Below are 13,196 nucleotides of genomic sequence, written 5' to 3' on the forward strand. Positions count from 1 at the left end.
GCCTCCAGCACCCTCGCTCATTCTCGCTGTGTCCTTGGTAATGGACCACCTGGCCTGAGAGTGGCTGCCAGAGGAGTCCTTTGAACACGTGCAGCCTCAAGTTTGGAGCTGTTTCAGGCAGGGCTCAGCAGGGGCTCATCTCTGAAAGGGCTGCCAATTAAGTTGAACAGGGGCCAACAGAGAACGGATCTTTATTTATCCTTGTGATAAACATTCGGAGCTTACTAATCATCTGTCTCCGCTGGTCTAAACCAGAGTTGTTTTGTACCTTTGCTCAATAAAGGACGCCTAATGTCCAAACGTGTCTAGGAGGCAAGACACTTTGTAATGGTTAGCCTTCAACTGTGGGTCCCTTTCTTCAGGGAAACGAGAAGAAAATTGAGACAGGATTATTTCTTTTTCTCACCATTTTTAAATGCTCCACAATTGATCCCCATGTTATTTACTATTTTATATATATATATATATATATATATATATATATATATATATATATATATATATATATATATACATATATATATGCTTTCTATGTTAGACGAACAGGAGAACAGAAGGGAACAACAGATAGGTTGGGGATATTAATTGGCAATATTTTGTCAGAGTTGCTCCACTAACCTGAAATGTACACTAGTTCTGCTTTTACTTTTTTAAATCCCCATTTATGAGGCATACATCTGCAATAATATGTATAAATGTGGACGGTTCATTGGTCCATGGCTGTATTATCACTCATGTCATGATACTGTCCTTTCTCTGTATTGCACTGACCAAAGTGCAACTGATGCCTTCCTCAGCTAACCATCTATTCTTGGTACTGCTTCTACCTTTTAGCTTCCTAAGTACTTATCTCCGTTTCCTTCTCATTGCTGTTTCTTCCTTCATCTGATATTTCTCCCTTTAATACATGCCTCCCATTCACCGTAACCGTTTCTCTTTCTTTCTAGCTCGATCGTTCTCCCACTCCTATTCTCCCCGTGTGATGTAAGAGCATTGAGACAGCCGCCCCAGTCTCTTTAGTTGATAAAATGGGTCAGCTTAGCATTCTCCCTATCGAGGCAGCTTGCTAACAACACAAACTGTGACAGCCTTATGCGTTTGATATCTTGAGATGCTACCCTCTGCCTCAGCGAGGGGATACGAATCACGAGCTACCAGATAAATGCCAAACAGCCCTATAAAAATGGGCAAGATAATCCTCTGATCTATGTCCTTGTGAAGACCTATCCAGAAAGAAGCAGATGAATGTTTCACCTGTCGGTCTGCTCCAGACTGCTTTTAGATCCCCCGGGGTCACATGCCCGGGGAACACAGAATAAGCAAAGCCCTCCCCTGCATAATGCTATCCAGCTCATCCTTATTCACATTTTATTTAGCATTCTGCTTCGATTAATGACAGAACACACACTCTCCCTGAAGGGATGATGCTATTGATTGCTAAGAAAAGGTCTGGAGACAACTTATCAAAACAGAAAGCAAATGATGATAATAGGCTTTTTTTTTCAGTAACTAATGCTGTTTTGTTTGTTGTAGACAACAAAAGCAGAAATGCTATGATCGTCATAACGGCCACATTGGAAAATCACATGAAAACGGATCCAATTCTGTGCAGAAATGCCAGCATTGACACCTCTGCTCTCGTTCTCCAGCTGTAGTAGCATAGATACAGGAGGCCAATCTACTGTAGTAATGAGTGAATATTGATTTAGAAGATCCTTCTTATCTGATTGGACTTCAAAGGGATATTAGAAGCTTCACAAAAGGTGTATTGAATTAATCACCTTTAGCTGGGAGTCATTATAGCAACCCTCCCCCGTTTACAATGTTAACATGACTTTAGTGTTGTAGTGACCCCTTTGACTATCAAAAAAAAAAAAAGGCAGCTGATTGATAGCCTCTTTGTTTAATAATAATTATAATTTCTACTCAAATACACTATACAATAAAACCAGTAAATTAAGCACATTAAAAACAAGCAAATAACTGCAGGTGAAGTGTAATATTATGTAATGTTGAAGGCTAACCCAAAGAGGTATGTTTTAGACGCATGCACTAGCTGACCATATAGGTATACGTGTAGTTTAGTGTCCCAAATTATTTTCCAAAAACTGAGCGTCCCAAATGATGAGGGTCTTATTTGAGACAGGTTGCCCTAAACCCTAACCCTAACCCAGACACCTGTTAAACAGGTGGTTGAGCAGGTTCATAATTAAGGACATTGAATGGGGAATTTGGGACACTAAACTGCACGTATACCGACCATATGTCCAGTGTTTTCAACACAAACCCAATTTATCTCTTATCGTTCATAATCAACAGAGTCTTATGTCTTTACACACCAGAAACGTGTCTGATGCGGCGCTGCTGCTGCTAGCCTTGTCTGGATACATGTATTGTTTCCAATTGATAAAATGAAATACCATGTTAAACATAAATATATACTGATTTGATTACAGCAAAGACAACGTCGGCAGTATTGACGGCAAAATAGCCTACAGAATATTTAGTTCTGTATCGACAGGTGCAATATTAGAAAATCGATTTCTTTTTAAATTACATTTATATCTGCATTTATATCAAAACCTAGAGACTTTCAAACATCAACTTGTCATTTATTAATATGTATTTGTGTCTAAACGACATATAAACATCTTTTCATATTCTATTTTGCCTGGAAACGCTGCCAACACGCTTGCGTGTCGCGTGAAAAACAGGCGTCTGTTCTATTTCTAGCACTATTTCTGTTCTATTTCTAACACTGCCTGCGTGTCACGCAGGCAGTGTGTAAGCTCTAACCTGTTAACATGGGAGCCGAAATATAAACGGACACGCCACGCAGCTGACATGCTCGCGCCACGCAGCCAGTGTGTAACCGGCCTTAGTCTATTCCCAAATCCTAGACAAACAAAATGTACCGTCATTACTGCGCGGTTAACAAACACTTTGCTTCTCCAGAGTCAGCAACACCCGTGGGCAGTTACCTCTATAATAATGAGCCCTTCAGTGTAATGGACAGTGAACTACTGCGCCAAGTGGCGGGAGGTTCAAAACAAACACAACCAAAAAACATGAACCAAAATGGCTCTTACAAGTGTATCGCTATCAGAGAAATATTAGCAACACGTACTATTGTCATCAGCAAGCCCGCATTGTTGTCGTATTTTGATTGTTAGTGTCTGTTCACAAACAATATACAGTAGGCTGTGTAATCTGTTCCCCGTTAAACCGGCTTGATTTAATATTCAGTGCTGACCTCTGTCATTGTCCTTTTTTGTTACACAGAGGGCTGTCCTGGTTTGTGCAATGGAAATGGTAGGTGCACTCTGGGTAACAATGGCTGGTACTGTGTGTGCCAGCTGGGCTGGAGGGGCACTGGCTGTGACACCTCTATGGAAACTGCCTGCAGTGATGTCAAGGACAACGATGGAGGTAAAATCACAAACAGCACACAGCAATGCCTTCTGACATCAGCAGGGACTCTTAGCTGGACATGATTAGACTTCTAGAAAGAAGCACCTCTGTGCTTGAGAATATACTGTACCCGCTTAAGGCTTTCCAGTTGTATTCAACATGCAGGTGAGGATGAAGAATGGCTTCCAGTCAGTCAACTGGACAACAGGTTTTTATTAAAAAGCAGAGTAGCTGGCCTGAGGCCTCGAGCATGCGCTGGCCCCAGGAGGAAGTCCCTGCTCTGCCCTCTAACTAGCCCCGAGCAGAGCCAGGCACACACACAGAGCCAGCCAGGGGGCTGCACCACTCAGGGGGCCAAATGGAAGACGTGACTTCCTTTCTTCCAGACCTTATTCTGGGTTTGAGCGATGTGCTAGAATTCTCCCCCCACCCGCCCCCACAATCACAGTACAGGGCTCCTCCTGGCAAGGAAGGGGTGTAGCTGGGGATTTGACTGACTCCTGACAGCAGGGTTTATTTTTATCAACCATCTGGCCAGATAGGCCCCTGAAAGCAAAGGGTAGGGAGTCCAATGACCCACTTTAGTAAAGTAAAGTGCATTGCACAGCAGCTCTTTTTTCTTGTCTTGTGTTATTCATCCATATTACACACAGAACACCACAAGCAATTCTGGAGGTGTTCAAATGTTCTCCAGGACGAGATGTACATAGCATGGCTCCAATTATGTCGTAAGACAACAGCCAAAGTGAATAATGCCCCAGTGACTCAAATATATATCCATAGTTTCTTTTGCCAGGTGTGTGTCTAGGCTGTTGTTTAATTAGAGAGTGTTTGTGTGTGTTTGTGTGTGTGCGTGTGTCTTTTTTGACCTTGTCAGATGGCCTAGTGGACTGCATGGATCCAGACTGCTGTCTGCAGGCGACCTGTCACACCACCTCTCTGTGTGTTGGCTCCCCGGACCCCCTGGACATCATCCAGGAGACACAGATGTCCTCAGCACAGAGCAACCTGCAGACTTTCTACGACCGCGTGCACTTCCTGGTGGGCAGAGACAGCACCCACGTCGTCCCTGGAGCCAACCCCTTCGATGGAAAGTGAGTGACTTATGCATTAATCTCACCAGCATCGTTCTGCATCGTTATTTGTTTTTCATGCGTCGTGTTCTTGTGAGATCCTTCTCATTCCGTTGAGTCAGTTAAATTAGTCATTGCTGGATTTAATTTGTTCCACATTTGAATTCAGCTACTCAGGACGCTTGACTTTGATTGTATACGCAGTTGTGTAGCTCTGCTCATTTCCATTGGAGTAAACAGTAATCTTAACTGAATTTGCATTATAACTAACATCACTCTTCTTCTTTTTTTTAAGTAATGATATTTCGGATGCAAGCACAAATCAGTCAGTGGTTTTCATTATGAAGGCCAGTGCAATTACAACGCTGTTGTTATTGACAGATCTTAGCGAGTGGAAGATATTAGCTTCTTTTCTTTTTTTTTTTTAAACCCAGAACAAATTGTCTGTGCGATGGAGTGGGTGGGGGGGGGGCTTTAGGCAGTGGGAGCTGAAATGGGCAGGGACTGGTGGCGTGCATAGCTAGAAGCGTGATGGACAGATGATGATGGACAAACATAGAATGTGTCAAAAAGCAAGAAGCGTTCCCTCGCACGACTGGCATCTCATATTCATGTATTGTGATTACTTTTACTGTAATCCATCTGAGGCCCACTCCCAGAGGCAGAGCCCACGACACCCCAGCCATGGAATCTGAGGCGCTTTCATATCAGGCAGCAAGGCTGTCAAAGTCCCATAAGATTCCCTTGCCTCTCTTTTCCTTTGTCTCCTTCTCTTTTCATCTTTAATCGCTCGCGAGGCTTGTGTGTCACCTTATTTGCATCCCCCTTGCTTATGGATCTCTCTCATCTCGGCCTATTATGCTCCGGTGAAACAAACAGGCAGCAGTCGAAACAACAATAAATTGAGAATAAAATAAATTGAGAATATTTCTCTGGTGATAAATTTTATAAAATGGTGTCAAAAACAGCACACAAATCAAACAAACTTCACAGCGTGGTGTTGTTATTTGATGCTTTTCTACTTCTTTTTTTCAAAGATATGGCAGAAGGTTGTAGTTCAGACATAACTATTTTTAATCCAGCAGAGCTGTTGCTTTGTTCTTGAAGGGAACATTGATTTCAAAAGTGTCCCTGCTCAGCAGGATCATTTGCAACAGAACACATTAGTATTACTATCGGTTGCGTCTTGAGATGTGAATAATGTGCTGTTTACCACCCCACTGCTGTCCATCTTAGCTCATTGTTTGCAGTAAAACATGTTTTGTTTTTTTATCTCTCCACTGTCCGTATTCAGCACGTGGCTCTTTTATTTCTTACTTAGTCATTTGCATATGATCAGACATCAGTAGTCACTCAGTTTGCAGTTGGAAAAAGAAAAAGAATATCTCTATGAATTACATCATCTGGCATCTATCTCCAAAGCCTGTTTTTAAACTATTTGTGTGCTAGTGTCAGCCGATACTTGAGAAAAGGCACTTGTAACACGCTTTGTGACATTTTCCCTCATTGACATTTTTCTGGCTTTCAAGAACCACTCGGCATTTTGCATTTCTTCACTGGACAGGGGAAGGGGCATCGAGTGAGGGTTGAGACATACTCTTGTCTCTCTCACAAGAAGATGCAGCCATAAATAAGTAAAATCAAGAATCCAGAGACAAGCTGCAAGATTGGAGGCCTCAGCTCACCTAAAAATATCAGTGATGATCTATTATTCATGCTTGGTATTCATTCCCCACCCACTGACAGATATGAGCGGTTATGACAGGGGGCTCTGGGCTTCAGATGAGCCTTAAAGGCGCGGTCTCAGCATCTTCCTGATATGCCTGCACTGGTCACCTGATCATCCCTTTATTGATCCACGAACCGCTTCCTCATGCTAGTAGACATGTTGGAGTGCTATTTCTGATGTTTCCCACCACAAAAAGCTGCAAAGGTGCCGCTGAATAAAGCATCTGCCACTGCATAAAACCTCTCGACTCTCCACCGTGACACATAATACAAGAGACTGCCGAGGCCCAGCTGCGGATGCTGACTAGAATAGTAAACAGGAACTTAGTCCATGGAACAATTTGGGCAAAGATTGATAGCTGGCTTATAAAAGCAAGGCAGAAGCCATTCCCTTTTACAGGCTTGCGCTTTTATTATTTTATATATAACTCTTTTGTTAGCATTAGGCCATTAGTGTCAGAAAATCTCTTGTTTGTTTTCTTCTCAGTGTGCTCTATCCCTTTTAGCAGCGTTATATATTTGGAGCGCTCTACATCTCTTCATTTTACACTCTTCTGTGTGCTGGGGAACTTGCAGGCAGGGAAAGAGAGGGCTGCAGTGACATGCTTATATTTGCATCAGGGTTTACCCTATAATCAAGTCATTTGTGTGGTTAACGATGTTGTTGTTGCTTCTGCGGCGATGGTACCATTTATTAGCCTTGCTCATTGAAAGTTCTCTCTACTTAAGTCTGGCATGCCTTTTTCATTTAGTCTGAAATACTACTGAACAGTTTCCTTACAATTACACGCTGTTAAAGGGCGGTATTTTCCAATTTTGCGACACATTTATACTGTGCGACTGTTTAAGGCCTTTATCCAGAGCTACGTGCCCACCTCAGTTGAAACAGGCAGTTTGCGGTAAATTGATATAACATAATTGTTCATGGCTCCCTGTGCGTTTTAGAATCGATTTTAAAATGTTATTGTTTTTTTTCAAGGCCTTAAATGACCTGGCCCCGGAGCATTTGTCCGAGATTTTAACGCTGCGTGGGCACAACCGGTCATTGCGGTCTTCAAATCAACTGGTTTTATAAGTCCCAAGGTCAAGTTATAAAAGGGGGTGATCAGGCTTTTGCAGTTGCTGCCCCGAGACTCTGGAACAAGTTACCCCCTGATATTCGCACTATTACAGATGGAGCTCTTTTTAGGTCCAAACTCAAAACCTATTTGTTTAGAATGGCTTTTAATGCGCAGTAGCGGTGAGACAATTTCCCTCTCCTCCTCCTGTTTCTATGTAACCTTTTCTGATTTTACTATTTTCTACCTTTCATTCTTTTTGTTGTATGATATGTTGTTTTATTCTTGGTTTCTGATGTGAAGCACGTTGGATAGCTGCTGGTTGCTGTAAAGAGCTGTATAAATAAATGTTGATTGATTGATGAAACAAAAGTACTCTGGTTCAAGAGCAGTAAAGAGGAGTAAAAACTCCTTTGTTCCATGTGCAATGACTTGGCTTAATTTGCACATGTAATGTAGAATTGTTTAAAGATTGCTCCTGTGGTGGAAAATTGTGTTGTACATATTACATACAGGAAACATGTTTGTACTTCATGTCTTTGTATTGGTGTCTTGTTGGTGTATGGTGTTTGAATGTGTGCTTTACCTTGCACTCCTGACTGCAGATCAAGTACGGTGACTGAACTGAACAGAACTGAGCACAGCGAAAGGTTGAGACGGATTCAAACTTTTAGAGAAACGCAACCCAACGTCGTGCTGCGGGGGCCAATGGTGCGACCGGCGATCCGACTTGTCGGTCCGTTCTGAGGTGCTGTGGTCAGAAATGTCGAGATCTATGAACGATCTGACGCAAAACAGTAATTGTGAAATATAAAGTCTACTTGTGCTACATCGGGGCGTTAAATACCACAACAGGATGTCACATAAATGGCCCTTTTAAGTTACACTCCCACCAGTGTAAACCCTGCGTCTAAACGTGTGTGCCATAAGCATTACTAGCACTCTTAATATCCAAACAACATACAGACTTGATCCTCACACTCAGTCAGAAGAGTTAGAGTTAGATACCAGCGTCATACGTTAACATAACTTACTCGACATGACTTGACTAGACTAAGTCTTGCCATCCATAATATTCCCTCTTTAAAAAACCAAACTAGAGATGATTTCCTGCTGAGTTCATTTATCGCTACATGTCCTCCCTTGTCCCTGTGCGGATGATGTATGATAAACTGGAGCTGGGAGGTGTTGTGAAGTCCCTTTTTTAGACTTTGCGAATCCTCTTGGACTAGTAAAAATCTCCTACGGACGGGAAGTTTCTGCAGCGAATGCTTCACGCTTCCTTTGCCGCTCTTTCTCTCTGTTCTATTTGATGTCAATATTTAAATCATTTGTCTTGACAGCGAGGAATCATCTCCCCATGTGGCTCACAGAGGCAGGAAGGAGATAGTTCCACTTTCACAGCTCCATCTGAAGAAAATGGGGATGATTGCCTCTTCAAACAAGACTCTAAAATAAACTGTCGGCATGAATGATTAATCATAGACAGCCAGGCCAGTGCTGGGTTAACTTTAGTAGTAATTCTATGTAAATACATCCAGATAGATCTTTGGGTTTGGGATTCCGAGCAGTATCCCCTTGCTTGTTTACAGTGCAGTGGTGGACAGCCAAGGTCTTATGAAGGAGACCCGGCCTAATTAACATAAAACTGGGTTTCTGGGGACCCTTGGTAGTGTGGGGTGAATGCTCTTGCCTCTGGTAAGGACATGATGAGGGCAGCTACTAACACACTAGTGTTAATTGTTTCCAGTACGTGGCAGTGTTTAAGACCCAAATGTATTAAAAATAGCCATGGTCTGATGAAGAAGTGGCAGTGAGGCATTTGTTAGGGGACCCATTTTCTGCAAACGACTACAGAAACGGCGGCCGGCCATGAGTTGGGCCTTGCTAATGACACGGGCAGAACTCGCCGCGAGAGACGTGATACAGCAAGGTCTCAACTCATCAGTTCAGTAAGATTAAGAGGTGAATTTGGATGACTTCCCACTATTGATTGGTGGGGACTGATGATCAGATCTAATTTATGCAGCTTCTGGAGGCCTGATGTCAGTCTGGAAATCTGTCAAGGTCTTGATAACCAGCCTTGCAATCTGGAGTCCTATTATTTCCCTCTCGTGCATTCTGTAATGGAAAAGATAAATCCTCTTTTTTTTTAATTAGAGCGAAAGCAGAGTAAAGCTTCCTTATCTTATTATCCTTTCACCCTGGATAGAAAAACCTTTAGAGACATCCTAGGAGGTGTTAGGTTGTTCTGTTTCTGTACGCCTGTTTATTGTGTACAGTATTTCCTTTGATAACATCCATTCTTACTGTATTTTTTTTTTTACACTCCACTGTTCTTGGTTACATTTCGAAAAAGTCTCCATCATTGTAACTGTGTTGGTCTTTCTCACTCCCACGCAGCCATGCTTGTGTCATTCGTGGACAAGTAGTGACATCGGATGGAACACCTCTGGTTGGCGTCAACATCAGTTTCATCAACAACCCGTCCTATGGTTACACAATCACTAGGCAGGATGGAAGGTAAGAGCCCTCTACCTTATATCGACACACATACACACACACACACACACACACACCGAAACAAGGGATGCAATCCACATGCCACTAACCGCTGCCTAAATATGTTGTTCTATATCTATGTGTTATACAAAGATGTGACAACGATATTTATAATATTACTAAATTCTGAATTCTAATGATGGAGTAAAAAAAAAAAAACTATGCAAACTATGCTGCCATTGATCTGCTTTGTGCTTTCATTTGGTCCAATTTCCCAGTTCTCGGCTCAATTCCCAGAGAAACCAAACAAAGCCTTTCTGGTACACTCATAAGTTATGCTTCAGTAGCAGCAGGGAGAGGAAAGAATAAAATATGCCAATTCAAAGCAGCTCACTGGGGCTATGAAACATAGTGCAGATGGACATTATTTATTTGACAGTGGAAGATTTACAGAATTAAGTGAGACATTTAAGTTTAGGCCACAGACCTGCTATTCATTTGCTTTGCATCTATCTCCTGTCTTGTAGTTTAAAAATACCTTTTTTTGCCGTGGATGTCGTGGGTGAAAAAAGAATCCTAAACTTAATCAGTGGTTGTTTTAAATCTATGTCCATAAATTAATACCAAGAAATGCACGGATTGACAGAGCTCATTACCACTATGTTCCTCAGGCTATTCCACAAACTTTCTGCCTCTGCAAGATACAGAAAACCTAGTCAGTAAACTCACTGTCAAGCTTCTTGTTGTTTTTCATCGCGGTAACACTAGAACCCCTTTGGAGAAAGTGTTGAAGTGTTCTAATGAAACAAGTGGGAAAAGTCAGACTTTGCCTTTCTTTGAGCGACTCTATGCCAGCTGCTTTGGCACCAGTAGAGTTTCTCAGCAATCAAGACAAAAACCTCAGACTGGTTTCTTGGAGTGAAAGACAAAGGCCTGCAGAAAAACCTTGGGTAGCATTGAATACGTTTACATGCACATTCCACTATTATTCCAAATATGACAATATTCCAAATTTGGTACCGCTCATGTAAACAGCATATTCTGTTTGGATATTCCGAACAAGGCCTTTTTTCCCGAATCTAGCATTTCCTGATTAAGACATGTGGGATATGCCGGTATTATTCAGGTTTTAGAGGCATTCTTTGGACATGTATAGAGCACATTCAGAATCTGCGTCCTAATTAGGGTTTTTACTGCAGTTTGTGACAATTTACTTGCCTGTTTACAACTTGCGGTCAGCTCTGTGCGTTGCTATGGTTGTTGGACACAACCATAGCAACAGCACAAACCAACCAGCCAACACTTTTGCACGGCTGCAGTAGAGATGCATGCCCAAAATAAAAGACCACACCTATGGTCGGAAGGAGAAACGCAGCTACTTTTTAACATTACAAAATACTTTTTTGGATATGCGCAAACATGGCAACGCCAACCTTTTCTAGAAGGTGGTTGAAGCATTGAAAGAGGGAGGTCGTGTTTGCACAGTCGAACAAGTCCACCACCGGTTTTGCTGTCCTGTTTTGCACGGAATTTTTTATTTTCATTAGCCATCCAAACGGCATAGTCGGAATATTGTCTTTTACGGAATAAGGGCAAACAATTGAATACTATGTGCATTAATTCAAATAAAATTGAATTGAATTGAAATTAAACGTAGTCCATGTCTCTACCATTTCTGCTCTTTTTTTAATATGTTTTTTGGATCAGGTTGCACGCACATACAGGACACACTCACAACCTCCAATTTCTCTGTATCTCTGATAGTAGTCAGTGTTAGTAAGGCCTTGTGGCAAACCAAGCCTCTCTATCACAGCACAGCATGAATTGGTGTTTGCTCTCCAAGCCCCACTTCCTCCTGACACTTTTATCAGTCACTGACACTCTAAAAGCCCACATATTGCCGCAGGTTTGATCTTGATCATTGTTGCTTCTCCTCATTTCTTCCATCTTTTTGTCAGTCCAACTTTTATAAAAAAAAATCTCTCATCTCCACTATTAACCTTCCTCACTTATTTCATCTGCACTCCATCCCTTCACGCTATTCCTCCTCCAATCTCCCACTGCCCTTAAGCCTTTCCTTTCTGTGCACTCCTCTCTCACTTATGTCCCATACTTTCCTTAAGCCCAGGCCTCATGTACTTTCCACTGCATTGGCTTCCCTCATCTCTAGCCTTTTCCCATTTATCTTCCTTTTTTCTTATGCATCACTCCGTTTTTCCCTTCGCAAAGCTCTATACTATTTTCTTCCTTCCAGCATATGTGTAAACACTACTCCATCTCCCAAGTTCCCCTGTAAACATGCCCAGTCTCCTGCAACTCCCCTGCAATCACTGTAAACTGGCTCATTGCAGCGTGAAATCAGAAATGCACCTGTTCAGCCACTTAGAAATGGGAAAGCTGTCTCAACTCATTTTTATGATGTGTTCTTTATTGTCCAAGGGCTGAGTTTTTAAATTACCTTTTCCACTATCTTGAAAAGTGTTCTGGCCTAAACAAAAGAGGTTAGTTTAGTTTCTTTACAGCTGTGTAGCTATTTTTTTCTGACTGGCATTGACACACACCTAATTCCTTTTATGCTTTTCTCCAATAATGAGAAGCATGCTGACGTGGATTCCAGCTTATTACATATTACATATTGCATACATGCTTGCAAGAACCTCTAGGAGCCATTATATACATGGGAAATCCAATGTACACGAATTTCAAAAAATGATGTTCCCATCATAGCCCACATAGTGTGCCTTCCTAACCTATAACCTCAGCATTTATGCAGTTTGTATCCCCCCTTCCCACTTGTGTGTGTATTCACTTGAACATCAACTAGATACTGTCCAGTTCATTATAAGGATACAATGGCTGAGAAATGATTGCATATAATCAGCATGAGCCACGCTGAGTTCATTGGCAGGGTTAACTCTTTGAGTCTGATGCATTCCCTGAGGGCACAAGCAAACAAGGCTGTTGTAGGTAGTCTAATACGTTTTGTCACATGGCTTAAGGCTGTTGTCATGAGTGATAACAGCCAGTGAATCCCTTCATCGATTGGCCACGCTGCCCACGGTTACCTGTCCAGATGTGTTTTAAGCGTGCGTAGCCTTAGCCTGCGAGGTGTCATGCAGACTTACCGGCTGCAGTTGTATGGCTACTGACTGATCACGGCAACACAAGGGTGCAACTTTCACAGCCCCGAATCAGCACTGCAGCCTCTATTAATGGACAAACTCACACCCAACCAAGAGTGGACCAACCCTTTGTTTATTGCCACAGCCAATCAGAAGTTTAGAAGTCAGAAGTGCCATTGAGCAGATTATTTATATAGTAGCTTAAACCAATAGGGAAGTTACCTGATTTAGAAGCCATTATTTGGACCTGCTTCTTTACCTGTAATTTGGAGAAAAAAAAAGATGCCTCCCGTGTGAGCATA

General features: G+C 42.1%; 1 protein-coding gene across 2 annotated transcripts in view; it reads left to right on the plus strand.

Annotated features, from left to right (window-relative positions):
* The window catches only part of tenm4 (teneurin transmembrane protein 4), a 184,424-nt gene that overhangs the window by 117,332 nt on the left and 53,896 nt on the right, over nt 1–13,196 (plus strand). For both annotated transcript variants that reach the window (XM_028573643.1, XM_028573644.1), the window contains exons 15-17: nt 3,283–3,429; nt 4,289–4,505; nt 9,674–9,793. In XM_028573643.1, coding sequence (XP_028429444.1) covers nt 3,283–3,429; nt 4,289–4,505; nt 9,674–9,793 — 484 coding nt within the window. The remainder of the gene's footprint in view (nt 1–3,282; nt 3,430–4,288; nt 4,506–9,673; nt 9,794–13,196) is intronic.

This window comes from Perca flavescens, chromosome 3 (genome assembly GCF_004354835.1).
Source record: "Perca flavescens isolate YP-PL-M2 chromosome 3, PFLA_1.0, whole genome shotgun sequence".
In the NCBI taxonomy this organism is placed as follows: Eukaryota; Metazoa; Chordata; class Actinopteri; order Perciformes; family Percidae; genus Perca; species Perca flavescens.